Source organism: Dermacentor andersoni, chromosome 2 (genome assembly GCF_023375885.2).
Source record: "Dermacentor andersoni chromosome 2, qqDerAnde1_hic_scaffold, whole genome shotgun sequence".
Taxonomy (NCBI): domain Eukaryota; kingdom Metazoa; phylum Arthropoda; class Arachnida; order Ixodida; family Ixodidae; genus Dermacentor; species Dermacentor andersoni.
The window spans coordinates 221,863,700-221,889,711 of NC_092815.1; the positions used below are offsets into that span (position 1 = coordinate 221,863,700).

The following is a 26,012-nucleotide window of genomic DNA, read 5'->3' on the forward strand; positions in this document are numbered from 1 at the left end:
TTCATTCCACATACTCTTACGTCAGCATATCATCTTTAAAAAAGGAATCTTCCTTATCTTTTCTATCCCTTCGTCGCCGCATTGCCACCCTTTCCCTCTTCCACAGGTTCTACTATTCGACGCTTAATCGACCACCATACATTGTTCCTCCAATGCGCCGGTCACGACGCATTGGCCATCCCCAGCAGGTAGCACAACCACATTCACGCACAAATACATTTTCAGCCTAATTTTTCTACCGAGCATCTAAAGACTGGAATGGCCTTCCTCATCAAATCGCTGCCATCACTTGCTCTTAACAATTTGTGCAAGATGTAACAACTTTTTATTTACAAAATTGAGTGCATTATAACACTTGTTTGTATATGTTATATTCCCACCCCTTATATAATACCCCTACTACGGGGTCCTGCAGTGCCCACGTGCAGTGCCCACGAACATACCTCTGAAGCTTGCGAGAACACTCTCCATTGTGTAAACTGTGAAGGTGAGCACGCCGCATACTCGCGGTCGTGCCCATCCTGGAAAAAAAGAAAGAAATTGTGACTATAAAAGTCAAGGAAAATATTAGTTTCAAGGAGGCACGCAGGCGAGTATCCTACCTGCCCAAAAACACATTTGCCGAAGTGGCGCGTCAGGGGGCAGCACCACAACGGTCTCCGGCTGCTGTCCAACTCACACCCAGTGAGGCGGCAGTAACGCCATCTGCCCCCCCAGCGGCTGCAGCTAGCGCTGCTGCGCCAACCGAGCAGACGGGGCCATCTACCTCTGGGCAGGTGCCCCCAAAGGCCTCGTCCAATGTGCCGAGGCCTTCACGCCAAACAAAGCGCTCGGAAGAGCGCGTGTTCAGAGCCTCGCAAGAGGCGATGGACACAACCACCAGCAAGACGGCGCCACCAGCGCCTAAGGAGCGGTGAGGCGCTCTCGACCGCTCCAAAAGAGACAAAACTCCCGTCACGGTGCCTGAAAAAGGCCCGTGAATTAATCCTTATCTCTTGAACACACAGCACCCAACACATTATCATAATGGAAACACAAATATTACAGTGGAACGTACGAGGACCTTTACGTAACCTCGACGACATTAAAGAACCGTTACACAAACATAATCCAAGGTGTCTGTGTGTTCAAGAGACACATCTGAAACCCACACAGACAAACTTTTTACGTCAGTACATAATCTATCGCAAAGACCGCAACGAGGCTCACGCCTCCGGCGGTGTTGCAATATTTGCGGATAAATCTGTAGCTTGTCAACAGATTGCCCTCCAGACGCCCCTTGAGGCCATATCGGTTCGGGCAATCCTTTTTAACAACCTGGTAACTGTGTGCTCTCTATACATACCGCCTAACTCTCACTTGAAAAAAACCGATTTCCATAACTTAATTAATCAGCTTCCTGACCCCTACATACTCGTGGGTGATTTTAATGCCCACAACACGATGTGGGGAGATTCGCGATGCGACGCTAGAGGTCGATTAATTGAAAATTTTCTTTTGACCTCTGATGCCTGCCTTTTTAACAAGAAGGAGCCGACGTATTACAGTGTCCAACACAACACATATTCAGCAATAGATTTAGCAATCGGTTCTTCTTCTCTTCTGCCTCACCTAGAATGGTCCGTGATCAATAAATTGTATGAAAGTGACCACTTCGCCGTAATTTTAAACCTGACAACTTTGCATGAGAACCCTCCGCATATTCCTCGATGAAAACTAGCATCGGCGGATTGGGAGCATTTTAAAGAATCATCTTATTTATCACCAGATTTTATAAATAATTTTACTATAGATGATGCCATTGCATATTTTACTGCTTTTATTATTGATTTAGCCGAGAAGTTTATTCCACAGACGAATGGTGGTTCACTAAGAAGACGTGTTCCCTGGTGGAATGAAAACTGTAGAGAGGCGCGAAAGAGACAGAACAAGGCATGGGGCGTATTGCGCAGATCGCCTAATGCCGAAAATCTAATACACTTTAAACAAATTAAATCACAGGGAAGGCGGACACGACGTCAGGCAAAGAGAGAAAGCTGGGTGAGGTTCCTCTCCGGCATTAATTCTTACACGCAGGAGGCAAAAGTGTGGAATGGCTTGAGAAAGCTGCAAGGGCAACAAATCCATCCGTTGCCTCTGGTGAATGACCAAGGGGATACCTTGCAAGACCAGGCAGACTCTCTTGGGGAACACTTTGAGCGTGTATCGAGCTTAATACACTATTCTGAATCATTCCTTAAATACAAAGAAATAGAAGAACTCAAGCCATTTGTACGTAAATGCAGACATGACAAGGCGTATAACCGGCCATTCAGTATTGCCGAATTAAGAGCTGCCTTAATCTCATGCAACAGCACTGCACCGGGACCTGACCGAGTCATGTATGACATGATCAAAAACTTGCACTCTGACACACAAGTTACACTACTCGCACTCTTCAACACTATTTGGGCTGCTGGATACCTTCCACACACATGGAAAGAAGCAATTGTGGTCCCTGTTTTGAAGCCGGGGAAAGACCCATCCCTGGCGGCAAGCTATCGCCCGATAGCTCTTACAAGCTGCATGTGCAAGCTTTTTGAAAAAATGATTAATCGGAGACTCATGCATTTTCTTGAACTCAACAATATACTTGATCCTTATCAGTGTGGCTTCAGAGAAGGCAGGTCGACAACAGATCATCTTGTACGCATTGAAGGATATATTCGTGATGCATATGTACATAAACAGTTCTTCTTATCAATATTCCTTGACATGGAGAAGGCATATGACACAGCATGGTGTTACGGCATCTTGCGAGACTTGTCGGGATGGGCATCTGCGGAAATATGCTGAAAATAATTGAAAGCTATTTGTTGAATCGCATCTTCCACGTGAAAATTGGCAACGTATTGTCACGACCTTTCACACAAGAAACAGGTGTACCCCAAGGAGGCGTGCTTAGTTGTACGCTATTTATTGTGAAGATGAACACGCTTGGTGCTTCATTACCACCTGCCATTTTTTATTCCATCTACGTAGACGACATTCAAATCGGCTTCAAATCCTGTAACCTCGCAGTATGCGAGAGACAGGTGCAGCAGGGCTTGAACAAGGTTTCCAAGTGGGCAGACACGAATGGATTTAAAATGAACCCCCAGAAAAGCTCTTGTGTTCTTTTTACTAGAAAGAGAGGCCTTGTTCCAGATCCTTGTGTCCAACTGTGTGGACATCAAATACCTATTAACAAAGAACACAAATTTCTAGGTATTATACTTGACTCCAAGCTTACTTTTATTCAGCACATTAAATACCTTAAAGAAAAATGTCTAAGGACAATGAACTTGCTTAAAATTCTATCCCACACAACATGGGGTAGCGATAGGAAGTGTCTGATGAATGTTTATAAGAGCCTAATTCGATCACGATTGGACTATGGTGCCGTCGTATATAACTCTGCCGCTCCGAGCGCACGATTCTAGATCCTGTTCACCATCTAGGTATCCGCATAGCCACTGGCGCTTTCAGAACAAGCCCGATTGAAAGCTTATACGCGGAATCAAATGAATGGTCCCTCCATCTACAGAGAACTTACATCAGCATTACATATTTCCTGAAAATACATTCCAATCATCAACATCCATGTTTTAACACTGTTAACGATATGACATGTACTACACTTTTCCATAACCGTCCCTCTGTAAGACAGCCTTTCACGCTTCGTGTGAGGGAGCTTAGTGATGAAATGCGTGTCCCACTCCTCGAGCTTCACCTAACGCATCCAACCAAGTTGTTACCGCCGTGGGAGTGGCAGGTCATAGAATGTGACATATCCTTTTTACAAGTAACAAAACACGCACCAGAGATCGAAATACGAACTCATTTCCTAGAACTCTAGCACAAGCACTCCTGCGCAGAGTTCTACACAGACGCTTCGAAGTCTAATGCCGGGGTGTCCTATGCTGCCGTCGGCGCATCCTTCTCAGAATCCAATGTACTACATCCGGAAACAAGTATATTTATGGCCGAGGCCAACGCATTACTGTCTGCTGTGAAGCATATAAGAAAATCAAAACTTCAGAAGTCAGCGATATATACAGACTCCCTAAGTGTCGTGAAGGCGCTGATGTCACTCTATACACACAGAAATCCAGTACTTAATCAACTATATTCCGTCTTGTGTAAAGCCTACATATCTAACCAGCATATCATTATATGCTGGGTGCCTGGCCATAGGAGCATCGAGGGTAACGTTCTGGCGGATGAGATGGCCACGTCAATCGCATCGCACGCTGTTAACCCTATCACTGCGGTGCCTGTCACAGATCTGAGGCTTTTCTTGTGAAGGAGATTGCGAGACCACTGGCAACGCAGGTGGGACGCGGAAACGGATAATAAGCTCCACCTGATAAAGCCACAGTTAGGATTCTGGCCCTCTACTACAAAATCGCGCTGAACAGATGTCCTATTCTGTCGTCTCAGAATAGGACACACATTTGGCACCCATAATTTTCTACTCACCGGAAGTGAGCCTCCAACCTGCGGTAGATGCGGGCAGAGGCTGACCGTACTCCACGTCCTCCTGGAGTGTCGGGAAGCCGAATCTGAGAGAAAGAGACATTTTTCATTAGCATACCGACAGCACATTCCCCTTCATCCATTAATGTTACTCGGCCCAGAACCGCTATTTGACACCAGCGCAGTCCTAAGTTATCTGAAAGATGTTGTGTTGCATGTTGTTAGCCCAACATGTTCGTAGCGTCTCCTCTCTTCAGAGGATGCTGCTCTGATAGTTCTTTCGTATAGCACGTGCCTCTAGGCCCTTGTGTTTCAAGGGCTCCGAGGAGGCAACTGTGCTCCAGCCAGGTATTTTTACCATCTCATATATTTTCTATTCTGCGTCATTCTTTTACGATGGATTTTAATGTTCATAGTATTCGTCATTAGTCATTGCCATAATTTTATAGCACGTTGATTTTACGCACTAATTTTAGGCCACTTTACAGCCACGTCACATCTTCACAGGACCACGAAATCACTAACACTGTCTTGGCGCTCTTTGGCCATATCTGGCCCTTGCGCCACTAAACCACAAACATCATCATCATCATACCCCCCCCCCCCCCCCCAGCTGATGTGACAATGGCTGCAAAGTGTGTTTAGCACCTTTCTTACACAAGAGGGCACGGAGGAAAATATGAAAAACGAGGCTATAGCCAAGTGGGCAGCATATTATGGCACTTGCAAATGATACAAAATGATGACCCCAAAGCTCTCCTGGGCTTTAGTGATGGGTAAAAAAAATGCAACAATGCTTGTGTCGGATGTGTTGCATAGCCAGGCGTCATTGTCCCAACACATTTTGTGGAAATATTAGTGTGGAAGTATGTGAGCCGTTATCCAAATAGTCACCAAAAATGCCACTGGAACATGATGTGAACAATATAGTCAAGGAAAACAAAAAGGCCCCCAAGATTAAGCCAAAAATGCTGTAGGGGTGTTCGATTATAATTATTTTGGGTGTGGACCTGCTGGTACGGTATAATTTACCGTACAGTGTGAAAAACACTCAGTGAAGAAGCAAAGAGAATGCCAACTCCTTTCTCCTTCATTTTTTTTTTCTTTCAGCAGAGTGTGTCAATACATTGAGGGGTGGGGTGTCCCAGACAACATAAAGGCAAATTTAAAAAAATTAATAAAGCTTCTTGTGCTGATCGAAACATCCTTATGTTACTTGCAACCTCCTGTAGAAGCCAACAGTATTTCTTAGGTTGTGTTCTTGTTATTAATTACTGCTGATTATTTAATAAACGAGAAAGAAGGGAATTTACCGAGGGGCCCGATTTTTTTTATTAGTCATATCATAAGAAGCCAACAAACACTGACACCAAGGACAACATAGGGGAAGTTATTTGTGCATAATAAATGAAATAAAGAAACGAAAAATTAATGGAAATGAAAGTGGATGAAAAAACAACTTGCCGCACGTGGGGACTGAACCCACAATGAGGTTCTCGAATCCGGTAACATTGATGCCTTCAGGTAGCATGTGTGGGTTTATTTACCAGTCGCCTTTACCCAAAACGACGTTCTCGTGACGCCTGCTGCAGAAAGGACTCTCCATGTCCGCCGCCAAGGCCTGCGAGTGGTGGCGCTGGCTTGCACTCCCATGGTTCTGCTAGGAAACATAAATACCCAAGAAAGTGGATGGGGAAACGGCATCGCGGTAGCTCAATTAATAGAGCATCGCACGCAAAATGTGAAGGTTGTGGGTTCAGTCCCCACCTGCGGCAAGTTGGTTTTCATCCACTTTCATCTCAATTAATTTATCATTTCTTATTTCATTTATTACGCACAAATAATTTCCCCTATGTTGTCCTTGGTGTCAGTATTTGCTGGCTTCTTATATGACTATTAAAGAAAATCGGGCCCCTCGGTTCATTCCCTTCCTTCTCATTTATTAAATAATGAGGGTCTCGAATCTGGCTACATTGATGCCTTCAGGTAGCATGTGTGGGTTTATTGACCAGTCGCCTTCACTCAAAAAGATCACGTTCCCGTGATGCCTGCGGCAGAAAGGACGTTCCACGTCCGCCGCCAAGGTCTGCGAGTGGTGGCGCTGGCTTGCACTCCCATGGTTCTACTAGGAAACATAAATACCCAAGAAAGTGGATGGGGAAACGGCGTCGCGGTAGCTCAATTGGTAGAGCATCGCACGCAAAATGTGAAGGTTGTGGGTTCGGTCCCCACCGGCGGCAAGTTGTTTTTTCATCCACTTTCATTTCCATTAATTCGTCGTTTCTTTATTTCATTTATTATGCACAAATAATTTCCCCTACATTGTCCTTGGTGTCAGTGTTTGTTGGCTCCTTATGATACCTATAAATAAGCCTTTCAAATAATAATTTAATGGCCCCAATGTCTATACGGACTTTGTTGTGCTCATTTGCCAACACTGTTTTCAGTTGTTTGCGATGTGTTACTGTTTGCATAGCGGTTCTTTCCCGTGATTTAACGAAAGCCTTTAAAAGCTGCCATCGCCATGCACTTTTGTGCCACTGCTTCTTTCATAGGAGTGCGGGCAAAAGAGCTACCCATGAGGCGGCATGTAACAAACAACTGAAAGTGATGCTTCAAATGTGCTGCACAAACTATGTAGTGACATTGTGGCCATAATTAATCATTTAAAATCTAATTAATGCAAATTTATTTGTTGCTAAGGACGAAAAATACAGGAGGCTTCTCAGGAGGTTGCTGGCAACATACGGTTGGTTTCATTACAGTGTACTAGAAGGCTTTGTAGTGGGCTCAGAGGAGGGCGGGGCCTGATGTGTTGCATGTTGCCTCCGAGAGGGGGCACGGCAAGAAGTTCCTCCTGAAGCTTCGCCCTGGTAGCTCCGGGACGAGGTGGCTGCCTAGCGGGTGGCGTTATTTCATTTCGAAGTAGACTGCCGGTTTCTGCGCTTCCGAACGGGCAATTATTTGTAGGGTATCCCTACATGGTTAAAACACGTTGGCGGGCTAGTTGGTTAGAATCCATGGTAGAGTGTATAAGCGTGACTGGACGAGGATGTAGAAAGAAACAGATACACAGACACAGCGCTTCACTTTCAACTACAGATTTTATTTTCGCACGCATCAATAAATATATACCGTGCGAGCGGAAACAAACGTAACAGCAAAAAAGAACATTGAGTGGTGCATTTTGTTGAACCGAACAGGTGTCCAAGGCAAGGGAAAAACATGTACTACAATGGTTACAAAGATAAACCGAGGAATCGTATCTCCTTTTCCGATAGTGACACTGAAGGCTTGCTTACGCACTTTTGCTCAAATTTTGCAATTTTGCAAATTTTGCAATGCGTGTGAAAATAAAATCTATAGTTGAAAGTGAAACGCTGTGTCTGTGTATTTGTTTCTTTCTATGTCCTCGTCCAGTCACGCTTATACACTCTACCATGTATCCCTACACTTTTGCAGAAATAAGAAAGTTTGATTCTCCGGACCACTGCAGATGGCTCAGGGAAGACCACATGTCATTCCTGTGAGGATGTTGAATGTCTGCTCAGTTTGTTCTTACAATCATTGCACTTCTGTAGGAAGTTTACTTTGCCTATATCACTGCCACAGCTTAATCATACGCAAAGGGTTGACCCATTACCTTCGCCCTGCCGTTTGCTCTAACCGCATGTAGTTTGATTGTTAAACTGCTGTGGCACATTACGCGGCTGCGGGAAAGTAAACTTGTCATGGCGCTCGCATAGACTCGGAGACCCATTTGTTCAGTAATTAAAGATATACAATCTCAAATGGCTTGTCTACGGCACTCGTGCATGCTCATCTCTACAAGACCATTTCCTCACAATAAAAAGCATGAGTAAATTCGCCAATACAAAGAAGCATTTTTCAGAGCATGTAAAAACACTTTATTTGCAGTAATAAATACAACACATTGGTCGGGCTCATCTTGCAAAAACATCGAACAACTTGCAGAAGCCAAGCAGCATCCCAAACGACCATTTCCCCCTATGTTGCATATTTAGCTTAGGCACGCACCTACTCATCTTTCGGAGTTTCATTGCCTCCTTGTTGCCTCGCTTCTCTGCATTCTTCTTTCACGAAGAAGTGCAGCCGAATAGTCAGGTAGAAACTGACCACCTTCGTTGAATTTAGTTCAGCCGCCTGTTAGCTGCAACCAGTCGTGTTTGTGCACTTGGCCTTTGCCAAACTCAGTACATCCAGGATGCTTTCAGAGTGCAGCTTGCCTTTGCTAAAGCATTCTATGAACAAGTTCTCAAGTGTTTCAACAAAGCAAAACAGTGCCCCACACGGTACAATAGCCCTCCCTTATCCCTGAGCCGCGTGAAGATGTGACCTCTGAGCACTCCTCACTGGCTGGCATTGTCAAAGATTGCTTGCAAACTTCACACTTAGGCTTTAACACACATTTTTATGCAACATAACCAGCGGCATAATATGTTAACCGCAAGTCGCTCTTCTCTATGTGCTGGTTGTGGTCATGGGAAAATGTGAGGCAGGTTCGGGAGAATCGTGGGGATGGCATCTTCCGATAGCAGGGGCGGGGCCTTCAATGAGGAATACGTGTTTCCTTGCCATCAATTACATGCACACAGTGTCTGATTATGTACATGTTCTCTAATTATGTATCAAAATAGAAGAAAGGGGGTTAACCTATTTTTATTAATCATATCATCAGAAGCCAACAAACAAAGATGGCAAGGACAACATTGGGGAAATTACTTGTACTTAGTAATTGAATTCAAAAAATGATAAATTAATGGCAATGAAAGTGGATGAAAAAAAACAACTTGCCGTAGGCGGGGAACGATCCCATGTCTTCGCATTACACATGCGATGCTCTAACCAACTGAGCTACAGTGGCGCCGATTCCCCATCCACTTTCTTGGGTCTTTATGTTTTAATACTACAACTAACCTTGGGAGTGTTAGTTGTAACACCACTCACAAACCTTGGGAGCTAATGTAGAACATCCTTTCTGCCACAGGCGTCACGAGTACGTGATCTTTTTGGGCGAAGGCAACTGGTCAATAAACCCACACATGCTACCTGAAGGCATCACGTACATTTCTTTAATTCAATTAGTACATACAAGTAATTTACCCAATGTTATCCTTGGCGTCTTTGTTGGCTTCTGATGATATGACTGATTATGTATCGCAGCTCGAAATGGTAGCTTGCAGACCACACGTCTCATCCAATACCTTATCTGCACGGTGCAAATTCCGTTCCCACTGTTTTCGTCATTCTTTGTATCGTGGAACATTGAAGAGGACGGCCTCGGTGCACCTTTCACACAGCTCTACCCTGTATGGCACCTGGGCGCGAAACAATAGTTGCTGTGACGGTTAGGCATTTTCGCCTATCTGGGACACAAGTCGGTAATGTGGGCGACATGCAGAGACAGGCACTACACGGAAAAGGAGCCGGCTAGAGAAGTCGCAGACATCCGACCACCACTGCAGCATAGCACAAAGAATCCCAAGACGGAAACTGGCGGGCAGACTGGTGAGTTCAGGAGGAAGCTGCTGCAGTGCCTCCAGCAGGCATACTGGCAGGCAACAGCGGCCACGTCAATGGAGAGCATGGGAAGGATGGGCCAGTGAGCCCACTACAAAGCCTTCTAGTACACTGTAGTTTCTTCATCATGGAAGGCTTACACAAAAGACCATTATTACCACTAGTGAATCGTCATGTGCAGTGAAAACTTGTACTGAACTCAAGAAAGGAATATAGCGTCTATCCTCATGCCCAAGAAATCTTAAATGCTTGTTTGAGAACTGACGATGATGAGATGAGAAGAGCACACACATATGCACTTGCGTGTGTCACTTTCCCATATTGTCCTCTTCATACACCGTCACTTTTCCTGCTGTTAATCATTCATTATGAGTTGGAACCAACTACCTCACCAACGTACCTTAAAAATGCTTATAATACACACATTTCCTGAATGGGTTCTTTTTTGGCCTTGGTGGTTATTTTTTTTTAGGCAATCTCTGTGTCTGCTCAGGACAGTGCATTCCTTTAACAACCCACACATGCTGCAGTGGGCTGACAGTACATTAGCTTGACATAGTCTTGTTCTCTCAATGTATGATTAAGATAGCTTCACTTGCTGTTTGCTGCATGTAAGGGGCATTAGGTGTCAATGTTTTCCGCATGCTTGACAAATTACTTTTCTTCTGATTCCGGGATGTTCACTATATGTACTTGTTTTGTACACTTCATGCACTTTCACTCGTGACTGACTGCACAAGCTTTTTATTGGCTGCTTTTCAGTGATCCTGAACCATTTTCAGCTTGCCTTCCTCTAATTTTTTCACATGAATTCTACAACACACAATGGTACATGAAAGGGTGACTGGTATTCTGTCCTGGTGTTAACAGCGCAAAACGTATACGGGACACGAGATCTGAAGACGACACCATAAGTGCTGACTTTCAACAATGTTCATTCGAAAGAAACACGGCTTCTTATACCTTTGCCCACACGTGTCACAGACATGTAATTGCACATCATGTGAAACACACACTTTTTTGTACTCAAGATAATTTTTGTATTTGCAAAAGCTCCAGTTCTTTTTTTGTTAGTAACAAGGACGGCGTGCTAACACATTAGTTACGAAGTCTAGCAATCTCAGCTGCCTCAATTATCTCCCAAACCAGCTGGTCATTGTTTCTTCAACACTTCACAGCATCTGAATTCGGCAGCACAAGCTTTAGAGGGACAATACCTGACATGGATACCTAGATTCCTGTTCGCCTGCTCGACGCTAAGTTTATGTTCCTTTAGTCTTTCATTCGTACATCTTCCAGTTCGCCCTAAATACTTTTTCCCGCATTTCAAAGGTATAGAATACACCACGACTTCTGTGCAATCCGCAAAATGGCTCTGGTGATTTATCGAGCACCCTTGCTGCTTTATCAGCTCTTCTGCATCGACGCGTCGGCAGAGTCTTTTCAGTTTTTACGGGGCAGCAAGCACAACATTAATTCCTGCTTTGCTTCTGTCATCCACAATCACTGCTGTGGGAAGGGCTCATTCATTTGTGCTGGTGGCCATTGAAGCCTGCCACTTCCACTCTGCCGACGAACTATGCCATGTCCTTCCTCGAAGAACAGTCCTTGCTGTGGACATGGAAGGGGTTCTGTGGTGTTACTGTTGAAGCTGTTTTAGGCTAAGTCATTACGCACAGTATAAACTTTTTTGATCAGCATGAACAATGTGTCACTAAAAAAATTTAAAAGGTTGTGAAGCAGACTTTAGTAAGATAAGTTTTGTCTAGGTAATATAAATGAGAAGTGCCTGTGGTGTTGTCGTCTTTCTTGTGTGTGTTGTTTTTGGTGCAAAATCTTTTTAGTATGCAAGGATCACCAACTAGCCCAGCAGTTAACTCTTCTAAAGTAATAGAATAGACCCTGTGGTGGGAAGGGGTGCAGTGAGTGATGGACTTGCAGGTACTTTTACGTGACACTCCTGCGGGAACCTGTGGCCCGGTTCCTGAGTGAGTTCCGGCATGTGCAACGTGGCGCCACCTGGCGAGGCTCCCGCCACTTGTGTGGAGGCCGTGCCCCAACTGCCAACGAGCTGCCCCTCTGCTTCAATGGTTCAGACTGGCGAGATGTCACATTCCAGGTAAATCACTCGGGTCTTTGTTAACTGGCTGCACTTTGGGTAAAGCCTGTGTGCATTGCCCCATTGACCTTTGTGCACGTGTTTGCCTATTCTTCCATCCTTGCTTCTCTCTCTGTCTACTTGTGGCAGAACAGAGCGAAAGTTGGGCTGTCATGCATCCATAGCTCCGCCTTAGCTCTGGAAGGTCCAGTGGGCAGTTTCCACTAACCCTTTTTTTGTTGAGAATTGCACTCTCGCACTTCCAGTTACATGCGGGCATCCAGCATGCTTGGGAGAGTTATTGCAGGAAAAACCTCTGTGGGAGAGCACAAAGAGCATGCACATTTTTCAAGACAATCTTTCTTAGCGAGCTACCATCACGTTTCTATATTAGGTACGTTTCTAGCCTTTTTAATGGCCAATCTCTGAATATAGTGCAGTCTAAAAATTTGGCCCTATATGTGCTGCTGGGTGGATGGAGTGTGTGCCCCTTGGGCAGGGGCAACTGCTCACCATGTATATATATATATATATATATATATATATATATATATAGATATATATATATATGCATACATACATACATACAGTCAAAACCCGGTTATACGTCACCCGGTTTTGTGACGACCCGGGTTTTACGACAGATTAGCGCAGTCCCGGCGAAGTCCCCATAGAAGCAATGCATTAAAAACCCTGGTTATCCGATGCAATTTTACGTCTGACCCACGTTATACAATGACCCTCGTGAAGCGTGAGACGGAACAGCGGATGAAAGAAAAGTGCCGCCGTGCTGAAACAGCACCTTTTCTTCTCCACAATCACTTTCTCCCTCTCTTCTCGGCGTCATTGCTTCTCGTCGCGTTAATAACGTAGCATTAGTAATGTGCTTCTTACTGCTCCCTTTCTATTCCAGTGAACTTGCCAGCATCTAGCAACAACAAATTCGTAGACCAAACCGCCACGACATTAGCCGGGCAGCGGGTGCAAGTGAGCGTCTCAGTGTGTGTTTCCTGCTACTCACCAAACATCGCAGTCCCGGCACCATAGCAGAAATCTTCCTCGTTCTGGTGCTTACTGCATACCCGAGTTGTAGCCAATCGCTGTCTACGGTTTCTAAGTTTCGCAAGCCAAGCTTCACGCAGCTTCTTGTCCTGCTGCTACATGTGAATAAGGCTGACACCGGGCTCCGTTGCATATGTCCGACACTGCGGCACCGAGTAGTAGCCTACCATGCTGCACGCCTCCGAAGGCAGCCAGTAGCTATTATAGTGTTTTCAAATGTTGTCAAGCAAACACCCAAGAGGGGAAAGCCTTACTACTTAATCAGAACCGCAGGACAGGTGAGACTTTAAACTTTCATTTTCAGCTTGCTTCGGCACTTCTGAAGCAGCCGACACCGCCGCTGTGTCCACGTGATCCCTCATGCCACGTCATGCCGACGGTAGCGCCAGCTTTTGAAGTGGTGGAGCTCGCCCGCAATAATATTCCAAAAGAAAAAAAAGATTAATGTTATGGCATATGTTTTTACTGATGTTTCAGCGAGTCATTCACTCCGATGAAGGCCGGTCCTCTGGCTGAAGTGTCAGTAAAAGCAGATGCCATAACGTTTGCCGTTGAAATTTTGTTTGAATGTTATATATTTAAATAAACAAATTTGAGTTGTCTGATGGCTGGATTCAAATGCAGGACCTCTGGAACAGAAGCCCGATACTGTAAGCATTGCACCACAGGTGCTTTTGCCTGCCTTAAAATCAGATTGTAGTTTTGGCATCTAATACCTGAGAAATTACTCACAATAACACTGTTGTGAGGTGGAGACAAACAGGCATATTGGGTATGCGAGGCAAATGCTGAAGCCACATGGTGGCAGAAGCGCCCCAGCAGCAACACTTCCTCATCATTGTCTCTTGCTTGCACATCCTGTTATGCATCGTGACACTACGCTGCCAGGGTTGGAGCGCCGACCCGGTGCAAGTGATTATGGCCCGGCAAAGGCACACATGTAGAGCTTTAAATGGGAGACATGAACAACATCGGTTCTTGGCTGTACAGACGACAGGCCTGGCTCTTCGGGAGCAATCTTGCACGTCACATCCGAAAGCTGTTGCAGGATTCGGTAGGGACCTGAATATCGCGACAAAAGTTTTGCCAATAGGCCCACACAATGAGATAGTGACCCCAGGAGTGTGAGTAGCCAGGTAAATACAGCACGTCCCTATAGTGCGTGTTGTAACGGGACTTCTGGGAAGCCTGGGAATGAGTGAGGCCAGCGTGGGTGATCTTACGGGCCTGTGCTGCCATAGAAATTGCATCGCGGGCATAAGTGGTGTGTGACTGTGTGACTTGTGGTAATACAGTGTCCAGGGGCAAAATGGGATCACAGCCAAACAGTAGATAAAACAGTGAGTAACCTGCAGTGTCATGGCGGGATGAATTGTACACGAAGGTGACATATGGCAGAGCGACATATCCCAGTCCTGGTGGTCTGGAGAAACGTACATAGCTAACATAGCTAGCATGTCAATAAGCGGTCTGTTCAGTTGCTCTGTAAGACTGTTTGTGTGTGGATGGTAAGCAGTGGTTATGTGATGCATAGTAGAGCATAGGCGGAGGATATCATCAATGGCTTTTGACAACAAGTAACATTCACAATCTCTGAGGAGCTAACGTGGAGCACCGTGGTGCAGGATGATGTTATATAAGAGGAAATATGCAACGTCATTGGCACAACTTGTAGGCAGAGCTCCCGTAACGGTGATGCGGATGACGTAATCTGTTGCAACAGCAACAAGGAAAGGGCCAAGTAGGTCGAGTCCCACGCGAAGGAGAGGCTCTATGGGAATATTGATGGGTTGTAAAAGCCCACCTGGAGCCATGGGAGCAGGTTTCCGGCGTTGGCACAAGTTGCAAGCAGTCGCATACCGTCGCACAGAGCGCTAGAGGTCGGGCCAGAAGAAACAATGCCGGACTCGGTCAAAGGTGCGAGTAACACTGAGATGCCCAGCGGTAGGTGCGTCATGGAGTTGTTAAAGCACGGTGTGTTGAAGGTGCCCCGGTACGGCTAACAGTAGGTCAGCACCATCAGGGCGCAAGTTGTGTTTGTACAGGACTCCGTTGGAAATACAGAAGAGATGGTGTCGGAGAACGCTGGTGTCGGAGAGGTCTGTGGCTTCCGGTGGATCAACACGGTGGCAGGGCAAGCAGTCGGCGTCCTGATGTAAATGACTAGATTTGTACACTACAGAGAAAGTGTACCCTTGCAAGCGCAGTGGGCAATGCCCAGGATGCCCTGTAGGATCCTTGAACGAGGAGAGCCAGCAGAGTGCATGGTGGTTGGTAATTACGTGGAAATGGCGACCAAATAGGTATCGGCGAAACTTCGCCATCGCCCAAACCAGCGCTAGGCACTCTCGCTCTGTGATAGAATAGTTGCATTCGGCCGTGGACAGAGGACAGCTTGCGTAAGCAATAATGCACTCTTGACCATGCTGAATATGGACAAGAACAGTGCCAATGTCGTGACCGCAAGCATCTGTACGGATTTCAGTGGGTGCTGAAGGGTCAAAATGGGCTAAAATTGGGGAGCTCGTCCATAGTCTGATGAGTGCTGTGAAGGCTCCGGCCTGCCGGTGTCCCCAAGTGAAAGTGACATTGTTCTTTAAATGCTCGGTGAGAGGGCGTGCAATATCAGCAAAACTTTGAGCAAAGTGACGAAAGTACAAGCATAAGCCTATAAAGCTGCGAACATCCTTAACTGAGCATGAGCCAAACAAGAACTAGGTGAAAGCAGCCAACGTTTCGACAAGTGGACTTATCTTCTTCGAGGTGACATATGCTTTCCTCGCCACAATATATATAGGTGTGGTTCTTCAAAAGGGGAGAGGGTGTAAGGCGGGTGGGTGCGGCAATGAGCGAAGGTGTGTCAGTGTGTCGAATTGAGAATAAAGGTGCGCTGTGCACAAGGCCAGTGACCCGGCCGTCTGTCAAGCACGTGTCAGCGTCCGTGTGTTAGTCGGCGTGTCAACGGCGTCTGACACTCCGGCTCGAAAAAAAAAAAAAGAAAAAAAAATGAACAAAAAAGCTAAGAAACCAAACTAAGTGTTGTTGTCTATAGCTTGAAATTTAGCATAGTGAATAGATTCTAACTGAGCATGGCCCAGGAAAGTCTTGCACGGCTCGAACTTTGTCCGGGTCAGGTTGAATTCCATTGGTGTTTACAAGGTGCCCGAGAATGGTTATTCACGACGGCCGAAGTGACACTTCGTCGAGTTGAGCTGAAGTTTCGCTGCGTGAAACATAGCAAGGACAGTCGCGAGATGCTAAATGTGGATTTCAAAGGTTGGAGCAAAAACGATTACGTCGTCGAGATAACACAGACAAATGGTCCACTTCAAGCCTCGGAGAAGGGTGTCCTTCATTCTCTCAAATGTCACTGGGGCATTGCAAAGCCTGAAGGGCATGACTCTGAATTGAAAAAGTTCATCAGGCACAATAAAGGCTGTCTTCTTGCGATCTTTCTCATCAACAGTGATCTGCCAGTAGCCCGAGCGGAGGTCAATCGATCGAAAATATTTTGTGTCATGTAGACAGTCAAGTGCATCATCGATACGAGGCAGTGGATACACGTCCGTCTTGGTGATCTTTTTCAGTTGGCGATAATCAACACAAAATTTCCAAGTGTTGTATTTTTTTTCTTGGCCAGGACACCTGGCTAGGTCCACGGGTTAGCGGAAGGCTCAATGTTGTTCTTCCGCATCTTCGCAACTTCGCTTTTAATAATACTGCGCTCTGTAGCAGACATGCGGTAGCAGCAGCGGTGCATGGTGCTTGCATCGCCGGTGTGAATCCGGTGGCAGTCTGGATGAGCGAACGGTCATCGATATAAAAAATATAGCAGTAACTAAACAGAATGCACTTAAGGTCTTCAGTTTGAGCTGGAGAAAGGTCAGTAGCGATAATTTTATCGGTGTTGTGGTAGGGTGACGAAGCCGAACAGGAGGAACAAGTGATGATAGCACTGACAGAGGCAGAAATAGTGTGCGCAAGCAGAGATGTCTGGCATTCATGTACAGATGTCAGGCAGGCCTTCCCGACTTTCGTCCATCCGCAGCTCGAGTTCACATCCCCGATTATGGTCTCTTTATCATGAATATTTAATCTGCATGTTAGAAGCCCTCCAAAACTGAGCTAGTCGATTAATTTCCCGCAATTACGATAGGAAGTCAAGCATAACTCGAATCAAACGATCTTTCACTTCCTGCACTAAGTAGCCATAGCCGTCGTGATGCTTAGAACGACAAAAAGCTGAGCTAGTTGGTAAGGATTCATTATGGAAAAAAGAGGTGAGGCATGCAGACAGGACAGGTGTCCACTTCTCTACTCCTGTGTCCTGTCTGCATGCCTCACCTCTTTTTTGCATAGTGAGCCGTCGTGATGTGGCATTGCTGTCCTTGCTCCATGAATATGTTCATCAAATAAGGGCATCGTCCTTGCTGCTGAGACGTGCAAGTTGTATATCACGATGACTGAATAATGAGTTAAGTTTAAATCGCACCTACATAAACACACATGCATTTAATCTGTCATTTTATCCCTGAGCCATCTGTTTGTGGAATTCTCTTCCTGAGAGCACTGCCATGCATGGTATTTGCATGCATGGTATTTGGATAAATTTAGGCAACTCCTGAACATGCAGTTTCTGTCCTAAATATGTGTCATGCTTTATGCCACTCTGTATACCTGTGTAATGTCACGCAGATTTTTTTGCCCTCTTTTATGCCTTAAACTGCACTTCTTTGTCATGTACGCAAGCAATGTGCACAATAAGATCTATCAGTTGTTTTGTACGCTACTCGAAAATGTAATTTCTGTTTTTCGGAGTATTGTTAGTATTGTTTTGTTCCTGCTTTTCGTGCTTGAAACTGCACTTCTTTTACACATTGTTTGATTATGTGTGCGAGCATTGTGCGGGATAAAATTTATCCGATGTTTGTTTGCTACCACAGCTCTGCATGTGTAACCCTGTTCTGCAGCGATTATTTCTACTCATCTTTGTGCTATTCTTGGTACAAATTTCTGGCAGTGATATCCCCGTTACTCAATGCTCCTCATGGGGCCTGTGAGGTATCTTAAAATAAATAAATAAATAAAATAAATAAATAAATAAATAAATAAATAAATAAATATGTGCTAAGACCAGCACACTGTTGTTCTGAAGCTTGACATTATTATCTGAACTACAGGCTGCTACTGTGGGAAGCTCCACATTATAGCAGGTTTTACCAGCTTGCTGTGAAAGCTCTTGGCAACAAATGACTAAAATTGCAGCAACTGGTTGTGTTTTCATATTAAGTTATGTGCTTGACCGCCATTGGTGCCTTGCATCTGACAATGGGTGTGGCTTGACGCACCCTGCAGGAGTTCATGGCGTGCCCCTGGAACCTGGCTGTGAACCGTCAGACACGCATGCTGGCCGACCTGACCCTCGTGGGCTGCTACAACAGGTCGGGCATGAGCGAGCGCAAGCATGACCTGCTGCTGCTGGCCAGTGCACGAGAGAACTTACGCCGCACAGCATTCTTTGGCTTAACTGAGGAGCAGCGCCGCTCACAGCAGCTATTCGAGGCCACGTTTGGCCTACGCTTCGTGCGCCCCTTTGAGCAGCTCAACGAAACACGCAGTACTGCTGCCCAGGGGCGTGTGCCATCTGAAGACCTTGAGGCTGTGCGCAGGTGTGTCTCTTCTACACTCCCATCTACTAAATCTCAACATCAGCTCATTTCTACCAACAAATATGCGGCTGCTCAGCTTGACACATTGAAACATATGCCATTCATTTTTCCTTCTACTGCGAGGCTTTTCTGTCGAGCAACCTGTATGGGTTTTCTTGCTCTGTATGGGTGGATGTCTCATTTCTCGTCTCATTTTCCCTTAGTTAATATGGCATTCATCTTGGACACCTTTAAAACTGTATACAGTAGAACGTCGTTCATATGTTTTGGAGAAAACCGCAAGAGAAAACATACTAACTGGAAAAACGTGCAATTCGAAGTAACTAAAGAAACTGACAGACTCAACTATTGTTGACGTCTTATGTAATGTGTAATCGTGCAAATCGTTGCGGCACGAGACGTCGATGTGCATCAGGCTGATGGTGCTCTGGCGGCTCCAGACTTGTTTTCCTATATTGTGTGGTGTTTTAAGATGGTGACGGGAAACAGAGATGAAATCAAGCTGCATTTGTCACATTTTTGAAAATATATACAGCACTCCTTATAATGCAATCAGGCGCCACGAAAGGCCAAAGCGCTGAATTAGGTGATGCTTGAGACAAGCTGCTACATCTATATATATCTCCGTATCATTATCTAGCTGGCTGGTGTACCTGCACTAGGCTCATCATAGCACCGGTGGTCAATTGCACTGGCCCCGCAGCAGTGCTACCAAGGAAACATGTGACAACAGAACTGCTTGTTGGCCTAGTTGGTGCTTGCTAAAAGACATGTTTTTTGCCACCATTGCCGCCATACTTAAAGCAGCACGGTTCACTGACTCGTTGGTGACCTCAGTCACCGAAAGCCTTTTACGGAAGGTTAGAGGTACCAGCGCCACAAGGGAGGAAGAAAGTGCCAGAACCGTAAGACCTGCAGTGATTCCTTATGTTCATAAGGTCTCCCATAACCTCAAGAATGTGGCAGGCCATTATGGTGTACCCATTGCCTTTTCTGCCCCCGTCAAACTGGGTCGACTCTGTTTGAAAACCACACGCGAAGAGACCGGTTCGCAAGGCTGTGGCAAGAAACATAGCACGTCCTACGGGAAATGCGCTACAGGCGTGGTGTATGAAATTCCCCTTGAGTGCGGCAAGTCCTATATAGGACAGACTGGACGCTGCATAAATGAACGAGCCAGGGAACACGAAATAAAACTAATGAAAGATGGCGTGGAACATTTGCCTGCGCACTGCAAGGCCTGCATGTGCAAACCACGGTGTTCTGAGATTAGGATTCTTGGCAGAAGTAGATTTCAAACAGCACGTGAGCTGATGGAAGCTTACTATATAAAAAAGAAAGGTGCAAATTGCATTAGCGATACATCTGTCGTACTCTATAAATCGGAAACTAGATTGTTTGATCGCTGGGTAACATAGATCTGTGAACAGCCAGCGCATGCGTCTATGTGTATATATATTTATGGGTTACAGCGCAAATTAAATCAGTTGGAAGTGCCGCCTGTGTTGTCTTTACGTGTCTTCCTTTTGTGTGTGTTCAATTGCGGCAAAAAAACATGTCTTTTATGTTGCAGTGAGTGCTCATCTTAAGGTTGCCACTGCAAGGAGATCTTTTTTTTTTTTTTGCGTGCTGAAGACAGTGAGGTTTAGTCCGCTTCCATTGCTGCCCCTATTTTGTGTTTGCTTTTTGCATTGCAAAACTTGAGCATGCCGACTTGTCCTGAACTTGCAAAGCAATTGCAGGCTCTTTGTGAGAAGGTTGCCGAACTGAAAATTAGCCTAGTGATGTTTAATGACATCTGTGAATCTGTGAAAAATGAAAATGAGGCACTGACCAAAGAAAACAAGGTCACGAGAGACGAAAATAAGACACTTAGTAAACAAATGTGTGATCTCGAACAATATTTGCGACTCTGTAATGTTGAGCTGAGAGTAATCTTGAGTCAAAAAGTGAAGACTGACTGGCAGTCGTCCAAACTATTGGTGAGAAGATCAGTTGCCCAACTGCCAATACAGATATAGACACTGCACACCGTGTGCCCGCCAGAAATGGAAGCCACATTATTGCACGATTCTGTTTGCGAAACAAGAAGGATGAATTCACTAAAAAGACAAGAAAGGCACTGCTGTCTACCGTGGACAGAGGGTTTACCCAGAGCACAGGCCCCAAACCTGTGTATGCGAATGATCACCTCACGCTGGAGTGAAAATGCCTTTTTGTGCAGGCACTTGCGCTTAAAAGAGCGCGCCAGTGGAAGTACCTCTAGACTGATAATTGCACCATCAAAGCCTGGATGACTGATGACAGCTGCGTGTTTTGAATTGCATGTGCAGGAGACCTTGGTGTCTTCCGCTAGATAAGCTGTCGTTTCTAATTTTAAACCGACTTTAGGTCACCATGGCTGTCTACACGTGCCAAGAAACCACAGATTTATTGCACAAAAAGTCCTGAGCATTATCGCTTCTACACCTAAACAACCGCAGTCTTAGAAAACACATGATGATCTTGTTGCATTTCTTTCTTTACTTGATCATTCATTCTATATCATGTTTGTCTGAAACATGGTTATCTGGCAATGAAGGCAACTTGTGTGGATTACCAGGTTATCATTCTGAATATTGTAATCGCAAATTGTATTGAGGTGGTGGAAGTGCCATACTTGTAAACTCATTCTTAACATGCATGTGTCGTCTTGATATTGGATTTAAAAATATTCCCTGTGAATCTGTTTGGCTTGAATTTAACCATAGTGTTATACCAATTAACAGCCGTAACACCATCGTAGCTTCCATTTATCGGTCACCTTCATCTTCGTATCCAGAATTTTGCGTCAGTTAAGCGACATTCTTAATAACTTGGTAATAGAAAATAAGAACATTGTTATAGCTGGGGATATTAACATTAACATCATCAATCCTGATAGTGCATCATGTTTATAGTACGTGCACTATTTATACAGCTTTGGCATTTCTTCGCATATTTCAGCTCCAACTAGGAATGATTTATTGGGCTCCAGTACACTGATAGATCATATTATCTCCAACATTTCATCTGATTACATTGCAGGAGTGGTAGACCATTGCATTACAGACCATAATCCTATTTTTTCACGTTAGGCTTTAAAATGTACAAGGTAGTAATACATTGACAAAGTGGTAATTTGACTCCGTCAAATTTGTGCAGTTAATTCATGCAATAGACTGGACGTCGGTGATTAAGGAGGATTACGCAGAAAAAGCTTTTGTGTCGTTCTCGGAAACAATAGCTACGTGCATAGAAAACTGCACCACTTACACTACTGTGACGAAGTGGTTTTGTTCACCCAGACATCCGTGGATTACTAACTCACTGTTAAAGTCCATTAATAAAAAGAATAACCTTCATAAGAAATTAAAGTCACGGCCTTTTAACCTTAGATTAAGATCCCACTTTCAGAAATATTCTGTAACAATATCTTCTTTAATAAGGCGTGTTAAGCGCAATTATTACCAGGATCTTATTGTAAAAAACACAAGCAACATGACGTGCTGCTGGAAAATCATTAAAGAGTTTGTGAACAAGAAAGATTGCTCAGAGACCACAATAAAAATAAATCAAGGTGACGAAATGTATACTGATAGTCTTAAAATAGCTAATGCATTCAGTGAGCATTTTTGCGCATCTACAGATATGCAGCAGCCGGCGTGTCCTTTACCTGATATACCTCGGTGTAGTCATTCCTTTTATCTGCATTTGACGACTGCAGATGAAGTTCACCAGGCCATCACATCATTGAAGACTACAAGCGCTGGCTTAGATCACATTGATCCTTGTAAAATAAAACTAATTTCGCATGAAATATTGTCAGCTTTGGCTCTAATCATTAACAAACTGTTCTCTGCAGGGGTGTTTCCCAGCTGTCTTAAAGCTGGTAGAATAGTTTTCAAGAAAGGTGATCAGACTTCAGTAGGGAACTACAGGCCAGTTTGTATCTTTTTTTTTTTTGGTAAGCTGATTGAAAAGCTTTTCCGCACTCAGTTAATGCACTACCTAAAGAAATTTAACTTTTTGTCTTCACAGCAATTCGAATTTCGCCAAGGCTTTTCAGCCGAACTGGCTCATATTACTTTAACTGAAGAAATCAAGCAAGCTATTGACAGAGGTCTAATTGTGGGTTCTGTATTCATTGATCTGACAAAGGCATTCGACACGATAAACCATCACATACTACTTGTTAAACTCGAATCATTTGGTATATCTGGTCCTCCACTAAACTTTATTAGAGACTACTTGAGTAACTGGTCTCAAATGGTGCAGGTTAACGGCCATCTCTCATCATCCAAGCTATTAACGTAGGAGTCACACGGGGATCAATTTTAGGCCCACTTTTATTTTTGATGTTTGTTAATGACCTACCCACTATTCTTGCTAAGACCAAGTGCATACTTTACGCTGATGACGCGACCATCTTTACATCCAGTAAATCAATTGCCACACTCCATTCTAACCTTAACACTTACCTAAACAATATTACTTCATGGTGCCAAAATAATTGTCTGCACATTAATCACACTAAAACTACATTTGTGGTGTTCCATTCCCAACGAAATGCAATCGACGTCCCACCTTCTGTCCACATTGGTGATTACAACACAGGTTTCGACTGAAGCGCGGTTCCTTGGTGTCATCGTAGATACTGAACTAAAATTTCATGGACACGCCCGATCACTTGTGAAAAATATTGCATTTGGCATCCACACTATCGTCAAGACAAGAATTTATTTTCCACCTCACATCGTACGAACTTTGTATTTTGCTTATATTCATAGCCACCTTTCGTATTGTGTATCGTCATGGGCCAATATGTATTCTACACCTATTGAATGTCTGCAGCGACTTCAAAAACAAGCTATGAGACTAAAGACCTTCAGCCCATTTGATTTGTTCTGCAGGTCATTGTTTCATAAACGTAACATTCTCCCTTTATGACAACTATTCCATCAGAAACTATCCATTATTCCATCTAGGCTCATCACACCCGACATCTTTATTGAATGTATCGATCCTGAACACATTACTAACAACAACAGTGCCTGGTTTTGCCTTTGCAATAATCTTCTTTTACCTGCCTCAAGGACGAATTACGGCAAGTTCACAGCCCTCTACTCTGGCACAGCAGTATGAAATTCATTACCTTTCGAAATAAAATCATCACACAGCGTTCATACATTCTCTGAACGCATGAAGGAATATTTCGTTCCGGAACTAACAGACTAATCTTAATTTCTTAATTATCAATATATATATGTCATTTTGCTGTATACCTCTTGTTTTTGTATAAGTAATTAATGTTATTGATAGTGAAACCAGTTTGGTCTCTCATGATGGCTGAATTGTTTTTGTTAATATTTGTTATTCTGCTGCTTCACATGCTTTCGACTATTTCTCATGTTTATTTTTCGATAATTAGCATTACAAATAACATATGTATCCAATTTTCTGTTATTCATAATCAACTTTCCTAATTATTCTTATTGTTCACATGACCATATTTCTTTGCTGTTTTTGTACACTAACCTTATTTATGTAGTCATAGGAGGTCTCCCTGGCAGTATTTTCAGAACTGTGGGACCTCCTGCTGTAATACTATTACCATGTAACTTTAACATGACTGTCGCAATAAACTTGACTTGAATCATTGCCATGATTATAAGTTAGATCACTACCTGTTTCAAAATAGGGAGAAAATTTGTCGGCACTCCTGAAGGCACATCGTACGATGCCATGTGGGGCTGGAGGGTGAATCGTACTTGGAAGATCACTCTCTCGCTGGCTGGCTGACTTGAGTATTCTAAACGTGAAAAAGAGGACAGAATCTTTACAACTAAGCAAACTCATAGCTTATTATGTTACTTACCCTGCATTCAGATATGCACCCTGACTTGAAGCCCATGCTTGGCTTTGTCACTAGAACGACAGACGTGAATGTGCCCAAAACACTTGTTGCCTTTTCTTTGGTGTGTTCGCGTTGGGCTTTATCTCGACCAAATCAAGCATGGGCTTGAATTACAAAGACGGCGCCGAATAAAACAACACACGAAGAAAGGAGACACGAGACAAGCACGTAGGCACACTAACAACTGAGTGTTTTATTTCTTGACATAGAAATATATAGCTGCTGTCAAGGATCAAAACAACAAGAATAAACAGGGCAGTCATCTGCATCGCACAAGGAAGCCAAGATGCAGAATAACTTCTAAGTGTCGCTCTCTAGATACGCCAGTTCCTTTGTCGAAAGAGAAACTGAGGCTTCACTGATACAATCAACACCACGCTTCTTGATCTCAAGCGCTTCCAATATCTCCCTTGTCAGTTGATCATCAGCTCTGTTCAAAACACAGGTTCTATCAAAATCTGGGATGCACTTGTGAGCCTTACAATGCGCACTTATATGACCGGAGAGCTGTGTGTTGTTTTATTCGACGCCGTCTTTGTAATCATGCTTAACCAACTAGCCCGCCAGCACATGCTCAATGGGCTTGAAGTTAAGGCACTTCTCTGAATGCGGGGGTAAGACATACAAAGTAACGACGCCTTAAGTAACTGGCTTTCCGCTTCTCTAAATTCAGTGATTAGGTTAAAATTCCAGAGTATAAATCCGCAGTTATAGCATCTCCTTTATCATAGCATCTGCTAAGGCATCTGCTTAAATAGTACCACTTACAATGAAATTTGTCCTTGCAAGCAGTAGAGCACAGCAAAGCTTTATATAATTTGCAAAAGGATTGGCTTCTCAAGAACACGTGAAGGTATGTGGCTTGTGCCCACAAATGATACAAACACATAATACTGCATGCCAAACACAGGAGTTATGTAAACATACAGAGGAGCAACAAAGCACACGAAAGATCACTTAGCTCTACAGACGGCAGTTACTACAAAAGACCTCCACCGGCAGACACAACAAAAGCAATGCATGGATGGTGCCTACCTCACAACATCAAGCACCACTATCAGAAATGTGTGCCAGAACCACTGAAACCATTGTGACGTTGTTCACAAAACCTGCGGACCACGAGAAGCACTGTACAAGAAAGGCCAAGACGAGTATGAGAAGCAGAACTGAAACACAGGACAAAGGGAGACAGACAAGAACATAGCTTGTC

General features: G+C 44.3%; 1 protein-coding gene and 1 non-coding gene across 4 annotated transcripts in view; both read left to right on the plus strand.

Moving 5' to 3' along the window:
* Window positions 1–26,012, plus strand: part of LOC126539989 (heparan-sulfate 6-O-sulfotransferase 3-B-like) — a 137,567-nt gene that overhangs the window by 54,571 nt on the left and 56,984 nt on the right. For 2 of the 3 annotated variants that reach the window (XM_072286621.1, XM_050186819.3), the window contains 2 exons: window positions 11,980–12,157; window positions 18,554–18,867. In XM_072286621.1, the coding sequence (XP_072142722.1) occupies window positions 11,980–12,157; window positions 18,554–18,867 (492 nt within the window). Of the gene's footprint in view, window positions 1–11,979; window positions 12,158–18,553; window positions 18,868–22,612; window positions 24,547–26,012 lie in introns of those variants that run through there. The other variant, XM_072286622.1, reaches the window with a different exon arrangement.
* TRNAL-CAA (transfer RNA leucine (anticodon CAA)) lies at window positions 6,665–6,737 on the plus strand. The gene has a single exon. It is a non-coding gene; the product is annotated as a tRNA-Leu (tRNA).